This window comes from Talpa occidentalis, unplaced genomic scaffold, assembly GCF_014898055.3.
Source record: "Talpa occidentalis isolate TD23 unplaced genomic scaffold, MPIMG_talOcc4v2.1 talOcc4.15, whole genome shotgun sequence".
Lineage (NCBI taxonomy): Eukaryota > Metazoa > Chordata > Mammalia > Eulipotyphla > Talpidae > Talpa > Talpa occidentalis.
This window is the reverse complement of record NW_023601543.1, coordinates 54,084,862-54,105,364: the sequence shown is the minus strand read 5'-3', so window position 1 is coordinate 54,105,364 and position 20,503 is coordinate 54,084,862. Positions and strand designations below refer to the sequence as shown.

At 38.7% G+C, this 20,503-nt stretch overlaps 1 protein-coding gene across 1 annotated transcript in view; it reads right to left on the bottom strand.

Moving 5' to 3' along the window:
- Positions 1-20,503, bottom strand: part of PHF8 (PHD finger protein 8) — a 143,886-nt gene that overhangs the window by 63,690 nt on the left and 59,693 nt on the right. The window contains 4 exon segments of the mRNA XM_054695897.1: positions 377-539; positions 3,170-3,356; positions 4,497-4,638; positions 5,218-5,378. Of these exon segments, the coding sequence (XP_054551872.1) occupies positions 377-539; positions 3,170-3,356; positions 4,497-4,638; positions 5,218-5,378 (653 nt within the window).

Genomic DNA, 20,503 nt, shown 5'->3' with positions numbered 1-20,503 from the left:
CCATAATTGTAGGTGTTACACCTAGGCATGTACTTTTTAGGAATAAAATGATAGCCCAATCACAGTTCTTTTTGATTTATAGTCCACAATGCCAGCCTTCCAGTCACTATCCCCAGAGGTCTAAAGTAGAGTGCCCTATTCTTTGTCCAAGTTAACATCAGCCCAGTGCAAAGGAGTGCATCAACCTCTTCCTGGACTTTCCCACTTGCAGCCACCCCAAATGATGATGCTGTCCAATGGCCACCATGGAATTTTTTTGAAGTCCACTTGTGAGCCTTCAGGTGATATGACAAGGATACCCCATGTAATCAGACCCTACAAGCTTACTTCCTTTTCACACAGTCCTCACAACCTCCCAGATTGACCCAGGGAAGACCTGTAGGAATGAAAAGTGTCTGTCCTTGCTTCACAGAACACTTGTAGCACTTGTCCACCTGGTCCCCAAAGAACATCTCATTCTGATTAGAAGAGCTGCTCCAGCACTCAAAGAGAGTTAGGTTGGCATTTGTTGGGCGGATCAGGTAGAAGATCTTCTCCCCCTGAAACAAAAAGAGGATGAAGTATTAAAATCAGTAAGAGTTGCCAGAAAAGTCCTCTAGGGTCTCTTTAAAGGCTATTTTCTCTTCCATGTTTCAAGACCATGCCAGAATTCTTTCCCAAACCCATTCAACAATCATTTATATGTGGATTTAGAAAACTTCAAAAGGTCTTTTGCACTTTGGATTTTTAAGTTTCTATAAGAGAGTCAAAAACAAATTAGAAAGGGCATTTCAACCAAAATTATTCAACTTAGGACAAATGTACACCAAAGGCTCCTATTTTAGATACAATGCCAAATGAAAAATGGCTCTACAAATGAGTAGATTAATACTACCGGCTCTAGGAGAACTTAAGGTCACATTAGTGATGAGAAAAAAATTGAATTTGTCTTTAAATGCCATTTACAGAGAGTGTTCTTTCTCACACCTACAATCAAAGCTAATAAAAGTTTTAAAAGTTCAGTAATTGCCTAAGGACTTCCAGAAGATTATACGTTAGGTGATTATTTGTTGGAAAATATTTTATTAAGTAATTATGTTTTGCCTGGGTACTCACCAGATAAATATTTTGGCAGGGGATAAAAAAAAGACATACTAGTGTGAAAATATCCCCAACCCACAGCTTGATTAGTTCAACTAATATTTCATGATGATGAATTTCAACAAAGAAAAGCAACTAACACTAAAATGTCTATTGCAAAACTGGAGAAATTTTAATCAGACCTGTAGTATATCAACGTTAATTTTGTGATATTGATAATTATACTGTGGTTATATAAGAGAATGAGCTTCTTTTAAAGGAACACACACTGAAGAGACACCAATACTACAACTACTAAATATTTCAGGAAAAAAGACATATAAAACCATTTTATTATGTTTGCTGTAGAAAAAAGAACATAATGAAATGGTGACATTTGAGGAATCTGAGCAAAGGATACAGAAGAATTCTTCCTATTATTTTTGCAAATATTGGATGGTTCTGCCAAAAAGAAATTATTTAAAAATAAGTAATTTAATCTCACATTTGAGTAACATCAATTTATTTACACAGTCCAATTTTTTAATGATAAACCAAAGGAAACAACTAGTTCAAGATTTGGGATCATCTGGGGCCTCCCCTGGTGGCGCAGGCGGTTAAGTGCCGTGCTGTGAAGCTGTCCGCAGCCTGTGCAGCACGGGTTCAATCCTGGCAGGCTGGCGAGGGTCCCACATGGTGTGGCAGACCTCTCCTGTCTCACCTGCTGCTCCCCTCAGCAGTGTATTTCATCAGTCTGCCTGTTCTGTTCCCCACTCTGTCTCTGGTTAATCCTCTCACCCTCCTGCACATCTGGCCTGTACCCCGGTTCTTGTATAAAATAAATAAATAAATCTTTAAAAAAAAGATTTGGGATCATCTGGACAAGAGGCATATCCAAAATTTTCTGCTCTGTCTTGGAATTTCTGATAAGAAAACCAAATAGAATGAGTAGTGGTGGAAATCAATAAAAATCATTTCAGAAATTTTTTTTCAGACTTCAAAAATCCTTTGTAGTCAGTGATGATAAGTGAATCACAAAGTTGTAATTGCTATTAAATGAGAATCTATAGGGCCTCCCTGGTGGCGCAAGGGGTTAAGTTGTAGCACTATGAAGCTATCAGCAGCCTCTGCAGCACAAGTTCAATCTGCAGCCAGGGAGGTGATCCACATGGCACAGCAGACCTCTCCTGTCTTGCCCGCTGTTCCCCTGAGCAGTGTATTTCAGTCAATCCACCTGTTCCGTTCCCCACTTTGTATCTGGTGAATCCTCTCACCCCCCACACCTCTGGCCTGTACCCCAGATCTTGTATGCATAAACAAATAAACCTTTTTAAAAAAAGGGAATAACTACAGGAAGGTGGACATTAAATAACTGCATTATACACACACACACACACACACGCATGCTCTATTTTGATGGTAGGGGCAGCTATTCGACTATATACAGTTGTCAAATTCATTAAAGTACAGACCTAAGATGGATGACGTTATGATATATACATTATATTTCAATAAAATTGGGAGAAGGGGAAATTTCTCATGTTACCAGGAATTTCTGCAGTAGACATATCCATACATAGTGGTAATACAGATTGGCTCAATTAAGAAAATAAACTTAGGTATCTACTGTGATTCAAAAAAAATGTGAAGTGTCAAAACTATAGATGGTTTATATGACAGGTCCACCAAGTATCCAACCCTGATAGAGTAGTTATGTAGAAATGTCAACCAAATAGAATCTAGGAGGCAAGAGGGCCTCAGCAACCTGTTTTTTGCTGCCACAAAAGGAAGACTCCATTGGTAAGAATGGGTTGTTGAAGTCTCCTACCAAAGAAAAGTTAAAGAAAAAGTTAAAACTAGCAAGTTGACAATAGATCTGAGGCATATAGCAAGGGAAAGGGAGGGAAAAGAGTCAAAATAGAGGAGGGAAGAACACAAGAGAATATGGTGATGGTTCACAGGTGAGATGGTGGGAAAACTACAGGGACTACAGCGATGTAGGAAAAATATAATAAAGAGAAAAAAAAAACTATGATTATTATAATCAATTAGATTAATAAATATAGAAAAAAATAGGAAAGACTTCAGATTTAACTGACTCCATTCCTACCTTGAGCACGTGGTACCAGACTGAGGTGCCACCAAAATCAATGTGGAAGTCTGTATAGCTATCCCTCACGCTCATGAGGCAGTACTTCTGCACGTTGGGCCTCTCAAAGACACATTCCTCTGGCCACAAGTTTTCCACCCATGATAGCTTCCGAACAATCTTGGGTGTCTCCACAAGATTGGAAAGTCTAACAAAGAAGGGTTATAGAACAGATATAAGCTGATTGAGAATTGAAGGTTGAAACCTGAATAGAATGCTCTCTCCCAATCCCAGTAAAGGTCAAAAAAGATAAAAAAAAAATAAGTTCTCTTCACAGAATCTGCAAGGGCACATAGGAAATTTAATTTTTAGATGTCTGGCCAGCATCCTCATCCCAGATGACTCCAAAAGTCCTGAGTTTCACTTCCACAGACTTACCCAGTTGAAGGTTATCACTGCTTCCACTGAATGCTCATACTCCTCTCTCCCCTCACCCCTATCTAGGCACATTCACTTGGGACTTGGTTTATAACAGCTACTGAAACTGTTCTCATCTCATAGTATCTTCTTTATGAGGCACCATTAGAGAAACCTATCAGGGCTCATTTCTAGGTAAAGATATATTTCTCCCAAATATCTGGTTGTTTTTATTTTATGTAAAACTACAGTCTTATAATACTGCACTCCCCAATTTGTTCTGCTCTTCAGGAAATTCAGTGAAAACTCTGTAGTCCTTCTCCACCAACAATCCAGACAATTACACACTGTGTGCAGGTGGCTTACCAGATGCATCCGATTTCCCCACCTTTATTTTCCTTTTGTTCCAATTTTCTTTTCCCCACTCTCTGCATCTCTGTAATCTACTTCAAATAATCTTTCAGATGAAGTAAGGTATAAATAAACACAGTTTTTTAAAACACCCTTTCATTAACTTTGCATGTTAAAACCAACAGCAGGAGTTTTAATACTTTCCCATTGAAGGAAAAATGGGTGCAGGATACACAAGATTTTCCCATACATTTTCTGCTACTTCTTGTGAATCTATAATTATTTCACAATTAAAAGCTAGAAAAGTAAATAACCACATCAACCTGATATAATCATAATATTCTGTTTTTCAATTTTTTCTATGTATATGTACATATGTACTACATTCCGTTTTGTGAAAATGGAATACCAGAATATTGTTTCATACATTAACATAGAATATTGTTTTCGTACATTAACAATGTAACATTTTATCACAATTTTTCAATAAAACACCTCCCTGAAAATTGAAAAAAAAAAAAAGTAAATCATTAGACAAAAAAGACATGTCAGGCTTAGTAGTTACCCCTGCCCCTCTTACCTGGTATCAGAGAATTCCAAACTAATGACATTGAGGACTTTCTCCCTCTTTCCACTGTAATAATATTTCACAAAGTCACCAAGCTTCATCTTGCAGTCAGCCTGACGGGTCACATCAATTACATCAATCTCTTTTTCAGAACCTGAAGTAAAGAGATGGGTTCTGTCCCAAGTAGTCTCAGGGAGTGGAAAACTCTCTCATCCCTTCACCAATCCCTAGAATGGCATCATATTCAAAACTCTCCTCAGGCACTGTATTCATATGCTTGTGTTTGGAAGCAAGGGTCAGAATCCCTCACTCTCTACTTGTGCCAGGCCCAGGACTGCTAGGGCAACAGAACTGTCTGACACAGAGCTTCATTCATAGTACAATCCACCTGGCCAGGCCTGCCTCCTTACTTCTTCTCTTTATATCTCCCAAAAATTAAGCCCAGAAGACAACTGACATGTGAGGGCAAGAGTCAAAGGCTTTCACATCTCAATATAGCAGAGACCATGGATCCCTGGAAGGGGATCCCTTGAGGCTTTGTTCCTATTAGGAAAGGAAGAAAAGAGGAGAATTTTGATTCTAGCTTTGCCAAGGAATGACTGTGGGCATGGCATTTCACCTTAGATCCCCAAGATGACTAGAAAGGAAAAGCAAAAAGTATATTAGAGTGAAAGAGTCACAGATCTTGATGGGAGAAAAGAATGCCACAGTTAAAAGGGTCTGTGGTACTTACCAACATAGTGTTCCACATCTCTCACAGTAAATGATGGTGAGGGAAGTGTCATCCCCAATCCATCCTTCTTCAAGACTAGGATGGGCACACTGAAGCTATTCTCTTCAAGGAATTCCACAGTCAACTGATTTCCAGTGGGCTTCAAAATCACTTCATCTGAGCTGTGGGCCAGATGAGAGAAAGCCTAAGCCCCAGAGGCCCTGCCCACTGAAGATCTCACTGGATGCTGTCACATACCTGATTGGCCCTAACACAGGACAGCATCACCCCATTTCAAACATTGGCAAATAGAGAGGAAAAAAATTTAAAAAGCAATATATACAACCATTTTATTGACATACATACTTAGTTAACTACAAAACAGGAATTTATCAAACTGCTAGAGAAAAGATATGACAAGCTGTGTCAAGACAAATATCTGGAAAAAAATCTCAGGACCAAAATGTATTTCACTCTATATAATTCTAGACAAATTAAAAATTAAGTTGGGAAATATGAAGTCATAGAGTAGTTAAAAAAAAAAACATGGGCAAGACAAGGCCAAGTAGTCATTAAAAATAATTGATTAAAAATAAAATTAAAATTTTCTGCAAGGAAAGCTACAATGAATCAGTAGTAGTAACCGAATAAAAAATTGTCAAGCAAAGGAACAAAGAATATACGATGGAACATGGACAGTTTGTTCAATAAATGGTGCTGGGAAAACTGGACCACCACATGCAAAAAACTGAAACTAGACCACTACCTCTCACCATGCACAAAAATCAGCTCAAAATGGATAAAACAACTGGACTTAAGACCTGAAACCATAAAATATATAGAAGAAAATATAGATAAAACACTACAAGACATACATTGCAATAACATCTTTAAAGACTTATCACCCAAAGCAAAGATAGTCAAGGAAAAGATAAACACCTAGGATTATATCAAACTGAAAAGCTTCTGCACAGCAAGAGACATTAACCAAAACAGAGAGACACACTACTGACTGGGAAAAAATCTTTACACTCCAGTCAACTGATAAGGCACTGATTACAAAGATATAAAAAGAACTCACACAACTCAACAAAAACAAAATAAACAATCCAGTCAAGAAATGGGCAGAAGATCTTAAAAGACATTTCTCTAAAGAGGAAATGCAAATGGCCAACAGGCATACAAAAAAAGTTCAACATCCCTTATAATCAGGGAGATGCAAATCAAAACCACATTGAGATGCCACCTTATACCTTACACCAGTAAGAATGGCACATATCAAAAAAACAAGCAACAACAAATGTTGGTGAGGATGTGGTGAAAAGGAACTTTCCTACATTGCTGCTGGGAGTACAAACTGGTCCAACCACTATGGAAAGCTGTCTGGAGGTTCCTTAGTCTACTAAAAATGGAGCTACCATATGACCTGGCAATTCCACTCCTAGGGATCTACCCAAAGGACACAAAAACATTGATTCAAAAGAACACCTGTCCTTCTGTTTATTGCAGCACTATTTACAATAGGTAAAACCTAGAAACAACCCAAATGCCCAAGAATAGATGACGGATCAGGATGTGGTATATAAACACAATGGAATATTATTAAGCCATCAAAAAAGATAAACAAACTCATGCCATTTGCAGCAACGTGGATGGAGCTAGAAGGAATTATGCTCAGTGAAATAAGTTAGAAGGAAAAAGAAAAATATCAGATGGTTTCACTTATAGGAGGAATATAGGAGAACCAAATAAGACATCAGGGGAAAAAATAATACCAGTACAAAACACAACACAACAAAAGAAAAATAAACAGACAATTATAAAGATAGTCTTTTCAATTAATGCTGCTGGGTAAACTGGACAGCTGCATACAAAAAAATGAAACTAGACCATAGTCTCATACCATACACCAAAATCAACCAAATGTGGATCAAAGACTTGGATGGAAAACCTGAAACCATAAAAAACATAGAAGAAAACATAGGCAAAACATTTCATGATATAATCTTTAGTGATGACTTTAGGGAGTCATCACCAACAGAAAGGAAAACAAAAGAGAACAGCTTGGACTACATCAAACTAAAAAGCTTCTGTACAGTGAAAGAAACCATAACTAAAATGAAAAGACACCCTATTGAATGGGAGCATGTCACACATCCATAAAGAACTGATATCAAAGATAAACAAAAAACACATAAAACTTTACAAAAAATAAATAACCCATTCAAAAATTGGATTAAGGGTCTCCCCGGTGGCGCAGCGGTTGAGCGCTAGGTTGAGAAGCTGCGCGCGGCCTCTGCGGCGCCAGTTCCATCCCCGGCTGCTCCCCAGCCACCAGAGGAGGGTCCCGCATGGCGCGCAGACCTCTCCTGCCGCCCGCTGCTCCCCTCAGCAGTGTACCTCGGTCCTTCTGCCTGCTGTGCTCCCAGCTCTGGCTCTGGTGAATTCTCTCACCCTCCCATGCTTCTGACTGTACCCAGTGCATGTATAAACAAACAAACAAACAAACAAACAAACAAATAAAACATGCCTCTATTAAAAAAATGCATTTAAAAAAATGGATTAAAAAAGCTAAAGACACACCTTTCCAAAGAAGACATTTAAATGGCTAGCAGGCACATGAATAAGTGTTTTCAATCACTTATTATTAGAGAAATGCAAATCAAGACCACAATGAGATCTCTCACAACTGTGAGAATGGCCCATATTAAAATGACCAGAAACAAGTGCTGGTGAAGATGTAGAGAAAAGGAAACCCTCCTACGGGTTTTGGGCATATGGGAAATCAAACCTGGTCCAGCCAGTGTGAAAAGCAATATGGAAGTGTCGGAAAACACTAAACATGGCTGCACAAGGCTACCAGAGGCAACTCCACCTCCCCACACCCCCACCCCCGCTTTTAGAACTGAATAGAAGAGAGGGAGGTCTCCACCATCAAGGTAAACTGTGGGTCCCAGGAAAGTGCAGGCCTGCTTGCTGGACTGTTGGTAGCCAGCAAGAGTGATTCCTTTCTGGAACTGAGTAAAGACAGAGGGAGGACTCTGCAAACAAAGGTGAGCAGGAAAGTGCTGACCTGTGCAAGGCTGCTAGAGGCCCATGACCACACATATCCCTTTTGGAACTGAGTAGAAGAGAGGGAGGGTTCTGCCATCAAGGTGAGCTGTGGGTCCCAGGAAAGTGTAGGCCTGCCTGCTGGGCTGTTGAAAGCCAGCAACCAGTGATCCCCTTCTGGAACTGAGTAAAGATAGAGGAAGGGTTCTGCAAAAAAAAAGGTTAAGACGGGCAAGTAGGGGAACAGACCAGCAGCATACAAAAATCTTATATGCACAAATAAATAAATCTTTAAAAGAAAAAAAAAATAAACACAAAGATCAGCGGTCTTCAGTGACAGCACCCATCAACCCATCCACAGCATCACTATCCTTGTGGAGTCTAGCATGAAAGTGCTGGACTCAGTCTGGCCACCAGTTGCCAATGTCCTGGGAGAAGTATCCCGAAGAGATGCCTGCCAGTACCAGTGGCACAGTGGCCCAACACATAGAAAAAATTAGGAAAAAAAAAACAAGAAGGAAATATACAAATAACCAAGTAAGCCATCTGGGAAGGACACAAAAAGAAATTCTCGCCTAAGAAATAAACAACAATGACATGGAAGAACTTCTCTGCCTGCAACTAGAGAATTTGGAATCACCATGATTAAAACATAAAGATGAAAAGGAAAAGAATGATATGAGAAATATAATTAATGAACTGAAGGATGAAATTGAGGCTTTAAAGAAGGAAATGAAGGAAACACTGGATATTAAAAGATTAACAGAGGACATAAAGAACTCTGGAAAAGTAATGAAAACAGAATTGATGAAATGGAAGAACAAATCAGTAGTCTCAAAGACACAGATAGAAAAAGAACCAACAAGAAAAAGAAAGAGAAGTACATTGGAAAAAGAAGGAGAAATGCTCGAGAACTAACTAGGAAATATAGGAGTTATAGGAATCCCAGAATATGAGGAGAGAGACAAAAAACCAAGAAACTATTCAAGGAGATAATCAAAGAGAAATTCCCAAGCATGAGGAAGGAGATGAAAATAGACATACAAGAAGCTAGAAGAACACCAAATTACCACAAGGAAAGGAAAGTTACAGCAAGACACATAATAGTAAAGCTTCCCAAAAGTCCAAGACAAGGAAAAAATGATGACGCTGATGAGGGGGAAGAAACAGATAACCTATAAAGGAAAACCAATCAGAATGACGCCAGACTTTTCCAAAGAAATACTACAGCTGAGAAGAAAATGGAGTGACATAGTCAACAAACTCCAAGTCAACAAATGCCAACCAAGAATACTTTACCCTGAAAAGCTCCCCTTCACCTATGAAGGAAAAATAAGTAACTTCTCAAACAAAGAGAATCAACAGAATTTCTTTACAGCTAAACCTTCACTCCAAAAAACACTACAAGAAGGCCTAAAGCCAAAACCAACAGAGGAATAAATAGGAAGAACAGAACAGAATAAGGCAAGGAATAAAATCACAAAAAGACGTGGCTAATCTTTTCAAGAATCTTAAATGGCTCCTCATGGGCTTTTTGTTGAAATTTTAATATCTTTCCAATTTTTTCTGCTTAGGAATTCCCTGCTTCAGCCCTACTAAGTACATCTTAAAGTGTTCTAGCTTTTCCATTCCCCTTTCATCCACATCCCACTTAGGGTCTACCATTGGCATGGCTTCTTCTGGTTCTACAATAGATACTCCCTGTGGAGACAATGAGCCTCTAGAATGAGCCTCTGGCCTTCCTTAAAACCATCCTCTGTTCATCCAAAGTCAACAGTGTTTGTAACATGGGTTGTATCTCTCCCTGTGTAGCCAGATAGGAGACAAAAATAGAGGCAAAAGTTAGCCATCCTTTCAGCATCCTACTGGTATTCAGGAACAAAATTTCTCCAGTTTAGGAGAGGACAAAATTTCTCCAGTTTAGGAGATCCCCAGTGGAAATGGGATTGTGTGACAAATAGTATCCAGCATGTGGCCGCTTTTCATTTAGTCTACCCAACAGGATGGCTGGGTAGAGGGAACTGTCCAACCCCAGTTCAGCTCCTTTGACGAAATTGCCCCATTTGGTTTGAGAAGTCATTCTAGTCTCCTATTCTATGGGAGCAGCCAGGCCTGCAGAGACTCTGCAGCCTCCCCAGGGGAGGTGTTGGTCTCTTGAAAGGGATTCTCAGATGATTCACAGTCTCCAGTAAAGGATGGTCTTCCTCTTCCTGCTCTTCGATTGTATAGCTACCAGAGTGAGGGAAATGATGCTCCCTCTTCTTTGTGCCATCAAATGGGCCTCTGGCTTTTCTAAATACAATTCATAGAGGGTTCTAAAGGCACATATAATGTGGGAGTTTGTCCCATTTGCCTGATCTTCTACAAAATTTCTCCAATTACAAAATACCTGATAGTTCAAAGATCCATCAATAGGCCATTTTACCTCTGATTCTACTGAGTATGTAGGCCAAACTGTGTTACAGAAAAAAAAAAAATAACCATGTACGTCCTATACACTGACTTATAATTGAACTTGTTCCAGTCAGCCAGACTTCATCTAAACAGTCACCTTTTTCTCCACATCCTCCCCAACATTTATTGTTGCAAGTTTTTTTTTTTTTTAACATGTGTGATTCTCACTGCTGTAAGATGCTGGGAGTGCAAACTGGTCCAACCACTATGGAAAGCTGTATGGAGGCTCCCCAATCTGCTAAAAATGGAGCTTCCATATGATACAGAAATTCCACTCCTAGGTATCTACCCAAAGGATACAAAAACATTAATTCAAGGACGATGTCATCAACATGGCGGCAAGGAAACGCTGCGAATAAGACCTCCCATAAAAAAAAAGTTAATAGGGAGGAAAAGCGACAGGTCCCTGAGAGAACTGGGACACAGAAGATAAATGGGCGACTCTGGCAAACTGCCCAAGGAAGAAAGTTGCCATAAAAGAGGACTAGAAGGGAGGAAAGCTCAGAACCCTGCTGCCCTCCCCCACCCACAAAGTCGGCACTCTCCAACCAATGGAAAGGAGAAAAAAAAAAAAACAACTGAAACAACCAACAAGAACAAACTACGCATCAAGCAGAACTGTGAGTGGAAAGGAACTATTTCAACCACCACACCCTGTGAACTAGAATTGTGGAGAACCCTGCAGGATTCGCCATGGAGGTGAGCTAACTGCTCCTGGCGCCATTGGAGAAAGAAAAGCATATGCGGATCTGGGCTGCCCAGGTCCCGGCGCCTGTGACCTAGGCTTGCTGGGAGACTCATGGGGGCCATCATTGAGGTGAATGTCCCTCACTGAGTAATCAGAAACCAGGCGCCCAGACATGGGAGTGGGATGCAAAAGGCGCCATTTCGTGGACACTGAACTGGGCTACAGCCCGCGTCCTGGACCTGAGGGCTTTGGGAAACAAGACCCAGGGCATGAAATTCAGGGCATGGGATCCCCACGATGGTGGGGCACAAGGCAAACACAGCACCCCCACGCCGTTGAAACTCTCCACACCACTCCCACTCTGTTCCTCCAACCCACCAGCTTGAAAACAGTTCCGGAAGGACACTAGGAAAGATATCTGGCGCCCCCCCAGCGACCAGGAAAAAAATCACCAACACCCTATAGTTGGAAACCAGGGATCACAAAAACACCCTCTGGCACTGAGAGAGGGTGGGCCACGCAAACAGGGGTAAAGAGGGAAATAAGGCGTGGAGCAAGACCCCATCCTGGAACTGATAGCTAGGCACAGGATGCGGGGCATGGGACACGCCATAGCAGCAGGCACTGCACAAGGTGACAGCCAGTGTTTTGGATCTGATAAGCCCTGGAACTGAGACCTAGATGCAGACTTCAGGGCATTGGATCCACACAGCAGCGGGCACAACACCTAGTGAACACAGGTCAGACACAGCACCTGGCTTAAATAAGAGCCCCTGTGTTGAGGGGCTCCCCTGAGCACCCCACTCCCCTACTCAGAGAACCACTGGGAAAAAGCACAGTTCAGTAAGTACGGGTCTCTGGTGCCACCTAGTGACCAGAACTAAATCACCAACTAGCTGATTCCCTGTTGGAAGTGAGTACACACAGAGGGAGGGAACTGTAAGAGACAGAGCCCAGCAACATAGCATCAACATCCGGGTGGAGTTTTGGCCTACCAGTGCTGGTCTCAGCCTGGTAAACAGTTTCCAAGACCCCTAAAGGAATACTCCAAAGAGATGCCCACCAACGCCAGTGGCACAATGTCCCAACACATAGAACTAATTAGAAAGCAAACAACAGGGAGAAGAAAAAATATAACCAAGCAAGCAAGGAGGACACACCACAAAAAGAAACACAGTCACCAGAGCTCAGCGATGACATGGAAGAACTTCTCAGCCTATCAGATAGACAATTAATAATGATCCTGATTAAAAAGCAGAAAGAAAACGAAAAAGAAAAAAATGAGTTGAGACAAATAATGAAATTGAGACCTTAAGAAAGGAAAGAAAAGAAATGCATGAGACAAAAAGATTACTAGAAGAGATAAAGAACTCTGGGGAAAAGCAATGAAAACAGGATCGATGAAATGGAAGAACAGATCAGTACTATAGAAGATACGGAAATAAAAAGCCAAAAGAGAAAAGGAGAGAGAAGTGCAAAAGAAGCAGTAGGAGGAGACTCTTAAACAATTAACAGACTCTATGAAGAGAGGAAATGTAAGAGTTATTGGCATTCCAGAAGGTGAAAAGAAAGACAAAGGAACTGAGGAATTATTCAAGGAGATAATTGAAGAAAACTTCCCAAGCATGAAAAAGGAGATGAATATAGACATACAGGAAGAGAGACAAACTCCCAATTACCATAATGAAAAAAAACCTATGGCAAGACACCTAATAGTAAAACTTGCAAGAGTCCAAGACAAGGAAAAAATAATGAAACTGGCAAGGGGGAAGAAACAGATAACTTATAAGGGAAAACCTATCAGGTTAACTTCTGACTTCTCCGAAGAAACATTACGGGCAAGAAGAGAATGGAGTAACATATTCAGCAAACTTCAAGACAGCAAATGCCAACCAAGAATACTTTACCCTGCAAAGCTGTCCTTCATCTATGAAGAAAATATATGGACATACTCAGAAAACAAGAATCTCCAGAAATTCATTACAACTAAACCCCCACTCCAAAAAATTCTACAAGAAGTCCTAAAGCCAAAACCAACAGAGGAATGAACAAGAACAGAATAAAGCAAGGAACAAAATCACAAAAAAGACAAACAAAATGGTAAACACAGATGCCAACATATCAATATTAACTCTAAATGTAAATGGATTAAACTCATCAGTAAAAAGACACAGAGTAGCAGGCTGGATCAAAAAACAAAATCCAACCTTCTGCTGTCTCCAGGAAACACATTTAACCACAAAAGATAAACACAGACTGAAAGTAAAAGGTTGGAAAACAGCCTACAAGCAAAAAGAAGGCAGGAACAGCCATACTTATATCAGATGAAATAGACTTCAAATAAAAAAAAAGTAAAAAGAGACATATGGAAACTACATTATGATCAAGGGGACAATACATCAGGAAGATATAACACTCATCAACATATACTCACCAAATGAAGGGGCACCAAAATATATTAGACAATTATTATCAGCTCTGAAAACAGATATTAAAGAAAATACATATATAGTGGGAGACTTCAACACCCCAATCTCACCAATGGACAGATCAACGAGACAAAAAATAAACAAAGACCAGAGCCCAAAATAAAGACATAGAAGTCATGGACTTAATAGACATCTATAGGACTCTGCACCCAAAAAAATCCGAGTACACAGTTTTCTCACGTGCGCATGGATTATTCTCCAGAATCGATCACATATTGGGCCACAAGACAAACATCAACAGGTACTGAAAATCAAAATCATTCCAAATATCTTCTCTGATCATAAAGGTATCAAGCTAGAAATAAATCATGAAAAGAAAACAAGGAACCTTCCCACATTGTGGAAATTGAAATCCACACTACTGTAAGACCACTGGACTAAAGAGAAGATCAAAGAAGAAATTAAAAAATAATTTGAATTGAATGACAAGGAGGACACCACTTTCAAGAATGTATGGGATGCAGCAAAAGCAGGAATAAGAAGAAAATATATAGCAATACAGGCTCACATCAACAAACAAGAAATAACTCAAAGAAACACCCTAATCTCACATCTCAAAGAGCTAGAAAAAGAACAACAACAAAAAAAAAAAAAAAAAAAAAAAAAACCTAAAGCCAGCGGAAGAAAGGAAATAATAAAAATCTAAGCAGAAATAAATGAATTAGAAATCAAAAAACTATCCAAAAGATCAATGAAACCAAAAGTTGGTTCTTTGAAAAATAAGCAAAATAGACAAACCAACAGCAAGGCTCACAAAGAAAAAACGGGAGAAAACACGTATAAATAGGATTATAAATGAAAGTGGAGAAATCACAACAGACTCAGTAGAAATCAAAAGAATAAGAAGAGATTACTATGAACACTTATACACAAACAAATTTAACAACCTAGAAGAGACGGACAAATTCCTAGAACAATATAATCATCCAAAGCTGGAAAAAGAAGAAATAGAACCAAACAGACCAATTACAAGCAGTGAAACTGAAGCAATAATCAAAGCACTCCCAAAAAACAAAGCCCAGGTGCAGACGGCTTCACAAATGAATTCTACCAAATGTTCAGCAGTGACTTAGTGCCTATCCTATACAAACTCTTCCAAAAAATTGAAAAAAGAAGGAATGCTACCAAATACATTCTACAAAGCCAACATTACACTAATACCAAAACGCAAGAAAAATAGCACAAAAAATAAAATTACAGGCCAATCTCCCTAATGAACACTGAGGCAAAAATCCTCAACAAAATCCTTGCCAACAGAATCCAACAATGCATCCATAAGATAATTCACCACAACCAAGTAGGATTTATTCCAGGGACACAAGGATGGTTCAACATCCGAAAATCAATCAATGTAATCCAACACATCAACAAAAAGAAATATAAAAACCATATGATAATAACCATAGATGCTGAGAAAGCATTCGACAAAGGGCAACACCCATTAATGATAAAGGCCCTTGAAATTTTTGGGATACAAGGAACATACCTCAACATCATAAAGGCCATCTATGACAAGCCCACAACCAATATCATTCTCAATGGTGAAAAGCTGAAAGCATTCCCATTAAGATCTGGAACAAGACCAGGATGTCCACTCTTACCACTGCTTCTCAACATAATACTGGAAGTCCTAGCCAGAGAAATAAGACAAGAGAAAGACAAACAAGGAATCCAAATAGGCAAGGAAGAAGTCAAGCTATCACTATTTGCAGATGATATGATAATATATACAGAGAACCCCCAAAACTCCACAGAAAAACTAAACTAATCAATCAGTTTAGTGGCAGGATACAAAATCAACGCACAAAAATCAGCAGACTTCCTATACACAAACAATGAATTTGAAGAAGAAGAAATCGAGAAAAAATTCCTTTTACAATTGAAACAAAAAAAATCAAATACTTGGGAATAAACCTAACAAAAGAAGTAAAGGACATATACAAAGGAAACTATAAAACAGTTAAAAGAAATAGAAGTAGACACAAAGAAATGCAAAGACATCCCCTGCTCATAAATTGGAAGAATTAACATTATCAAAATGGCCAACCTAACAAAAGCAATCTACAGATTCAATGCTATTCCAATTAAAATTTCAATGTCATTCTTCAAAGAAATAGAAAAAATATTGATGAAATTCATATGGAGCCACCAAAAACCCTGAATAGCCAAAACCCTCCTGAAAAAAAAAAAAAAGAATGGAATGGAGGCATCACTCGCCCAGATTTCAAACTATACTACAAAGCCATAATAATCAAAACTGCATGGTATTGGAACAAGAACAGACACACGGACCAATGGAACCGAATAGAAAACCCAGAAATAAGCCCACAGATTTATGGTCAACTAACCTTTGACAAAGGAGCAAAGAATATGCACTGGAGCAAAGAAAGTTTGTTCAATAAATGGCACTGGGAAAACTGGGTTGCTACATGCAAAAGAATGAAACTTGACTACTACCTCACACCATGCACAGAAATCAACTCAAAATGGATTAAAGAACTAGACATAAGACCTGAAACCATAAAATATATAGAAGGAAATATAGGCAAAACACTACATGACATTCACCTTAAAGACATCTTTACAGTCACATCACCCAAAGCAGTGATAGTGAAGGCAAAGATAAACAGCTGGGACTACATCAAATTAAAGAGCTTCTGCACAGCAAAAGAGACAATAACAAAAACAAAGAGAAACCCCACCGACTGGGAGAACATTTTTGCACACAACACTAATGATAAAGGACTGATCACAAAAGTCTACAAAGAGTTGATGAGACTCACCAAAAACAAAGAAAATAATCCAGTCAAAAAATGGGCAGAGGAGCTAAAAACAAACTTCTCCGAAGAGGAAATACAAATGGCCAACAGGCATATGAAAAAATGTTCAACATCACTTGTAATCAGGGAAATGCAAATCAAAACTACAATGAGATACCATCTTACACCAGTGAGAATGCACATATTAAAAAAAACTAGCAACAACATATGTTGGTGAGGATGTGGAGCAAAAGGAACTCTCTTGTACTGATGTTGGGAGTGCAAACTGGTCCAACCACTATGGAAAGCTGTGTGGCGATTCCTCAACCTACTAAAGATAGAGCTCCCACATGATCCAGCAATTCCACTCCTAGGTATTTACCCAAATGACACAGAAACATCAATTCCAAAGTGCACCTGCACCCCTATGTTTATACCAGCACTGTTTACAGTAGCTAAGCTTTGGAAACAACCCAAATGCCCAAAAATAGATGACTGGATCAAGAAGATGTGGTACATATACACCATGGAATATTACTCAGCATTCAAAAAAGATAAACACATGCAATTTGCAGCAACATGGATGGAGCAGGAAAGGATCATGCTCAGCGAAATAAGCCAGAAAGAAAAAGAAAAATACCGGACGGTCTCACTCATAGCAGGAATCTAGAAAACCTAAATAAGGGACCAGGCAAAAGAATAAGTATAAGAAAGAAAAAATCAAAATCAACAAACAACTATGAACCAGAGACACACTATTGGGGGGGGGCGGGGAAAGGACGGATTGTGATCAAAATAAGGGGGTAGCAATTGTATGGGGAATATAAAAATAAAATTAAAAATAAAGGAAAAAAACATTAATTCAAAAGGACACCTGCACCCCTATGTTTATTGCAGCACTATTTACAACAGGTAAGCTAAGCTACAGAAACAACTCAAATGCCCAAAAATAGATGATGGGATCAAGAATATGTGGTACATAAACACAGTGAAATATTACTCAGCAATCAAAAAAGATAAAACTCATGCCATTTGCAGCAACATGGATAGAGCTGGAAGGGATCACGCTCAGTGAAATAAGCCAGAAAGAAAAAGAAAAATACTGGATAGTCTCACTCATAGCAGGAATTTAGAATACCCAAACAAGGGATCAGGGAAAAAGACTAATTATAATAAAGTAAAAATCAAAATTGACAGGCAACTATAAACCAGAGACACACTACTGGGGGCAGAGGGAGTAGGATCACAACAAGGGTGGCGGGAATTTTATGGGGACTAGAACCAAGATGAAAATGCATATATTGTACAAAAATGAAAAATGATGTAAAAAATATATAAAATAATAAAAAAAGAAAAACAAAACCAAACCACGCACATACAAAATAAATTCCTGTATGACCTTTTGAATGCAAAAATAAATAAATAAATAAACAGTCACCTTGTGGCTTGGCGAGTCAGTTCATTTATACTTAGGGTTAGGGTTAGGGTGATTATTGCTATATGAGGGCTCAATACTCTCACTGTTTTTCTTTTTTTGTTTTTAATACTTTTTCAATTTTTGCGGACTTTCTTCTTTTTGATTTAGATAGGAGAGCTCCTTTCAAAATTTCTGTAGCAAAGGCCTAGTGTTAGAAAATTCCTGAAGCTTCTGTTTTTTTAGAAAGACTTTAAAATCTGAGAGCCTTGCAGGATACAGTATTTTGGGCTGGCTATTTTTATCATTGAGTATCTTGCATTCAAATATGCTACCCATTCCATTTTCTCCTTTTCTGTGGTGTGTCGGCTAAAAAATATAGTGAAAATCTGATGGAGGTTACTTTTTTTATTTCACCACCTTTTATTCCTTAGCCAACTTCTAAATTCTTTATTTTGAACTCTTGTTTAAGTAGGGAAACTGTGTCTTTTTGTATCTCATTGCATTTAGATAACCCAGTGTTCTTTTAGCTTTGTGTACTTGTATATTTAGTTCCTTTTGCAGATTTGGTAGATTTTCCTCTATAATTTCTTTGAATAAGCTCTCTGTTCCTCTTTTACCCTTCTTGTTTACCCATTATCCTTCTGTTGCCTTTCTTAATGCAGCTGAATAGATCTTGAAGTACTTATTCATTTTTTCACATCTTACTTCTCTCTTCTTCCATGTGGGTCTTTTGTGCACTACTATCTTTGAGGTAATTTGAGCCTCCACTGGGTCCACTCTGCTTCCATTATCTTCCTCTTGAGTTCTTATCCCATTTATTAAGTCTTTTACATTATGAATCTGTTATTTAAATTTAATTCTTAATATTTACCTTCTGTTCATTTTATTTTTATGTCATTTTTTCTGAATTTTCTTGTATTTCTAAGTTTTTATGGGTTTTTTATATCACTTTGACTTGCTTTTCTGATTTATCTTCTATCTTTGAGTTTCTTTATTACAGCAATTTTGACAATCTGATGGAAAGATAATCTTCAATGTCTTTGTGGTTGTATTTAGAGTCATGCTCTTATTGTGATGTCATCTGCACTTGAGATCTTAAGTCATATTTTGTGTCTTCATATTTTCTACTTTAAGTTTCCATATATCATTGAAAAAATATATAGTGAGAATTTAGATGAGCTACTTTTATTTTTCCTGCTTAAGGCTATGTGATCTGTTTGGATTTTGGGCCTTATAGGCGACCATAGGTACTGAGACCTGTATTTGCTGTTGTTGAGTCAGCAGAGTGGGGGCAGGCCTCGGAGGAATCCAGCCCAATTGTGTTTCTGGTACTGTCAGTAACCCTCTTCTCTGGGGCTCCACATCTAAGACTCAGTAGTCTGTGAGCTGTCAGTGTGTTTCACAAGGTTAGTACCAGCCCCAAGGGTTGGAGCTAGCATCAAAATACAGTATTCTTGGCTGGCTATTTTCATCATTGATTATTTTGGGTTGGAGTAGTAGTACAGTCTAGAGCTAATAACATCTCTCAGAACGTATACCCATTAAGTGACGTGTGACTTTTCATATAAACAACTTTATCTTTTCATCTATCTATGGGCACTGAGGTTTTAATGGAGGGGAAGGATGCAGATATTTCTTCTATGTAGAGTTTTAGTTTCCTCTGAATATATTCCCAGAGTGGGATTACTGGATCTTCGAGTAATTTCTACTTTTAATTTTTTATGGATCTTCCCTACTGTTTTCCATAGTTGCTATGCCAGTTTACAATCCCATCAATAGTGCATTAAGTTCCCCTTTCCCCACATCCTCACCAGCATTTATTATCTCTTCTCTTTTTGCTGCTAGCCATTCTGACAGGTGTGAGGTGGTATCTTATTGTAGATAAACAGAGTAGCAGGATGGATAAAAAACAAAATCTAGCCTTCTGCTTTCTCCAGGAAACACATTCAACTACAAAAGATAAACAAAGACTGAAAGTAAAAGGTTGGAAAGCAATCCTTAAAGCAAATTAACCAAAAAGAAGGCAGAACAGCTATACTTATGTCATATGAAGTAGACTTCAAACTAAAAAAGGTGAAAAGAGACTTGGATGGAAACTACATTATAATTAAGGGGACAATACATCAGGAAGATATAACACTCATCAACATATACTCGCCAAATGAAGGAGCACCAAAATATATGACAATTATTATCAACTCTGAAAACAGACATTAGACAAAATACATTTATAGTAGGAGACTTCAACACCCGACTCTAACCAATGGACAGATCTACAGGACAAAAGATCAACAAAGACACTAGAGCCCTGACCTAGACCTCATGGGCTTAACAGACATTAATAAGACACTGCACCCAAAAAAATTCAAGTACACATTTTTCTCAAGTGCGCATGGATCATTCTCCAGGACTGATCACATATTGGACCACAAGACAACATCAACAGATA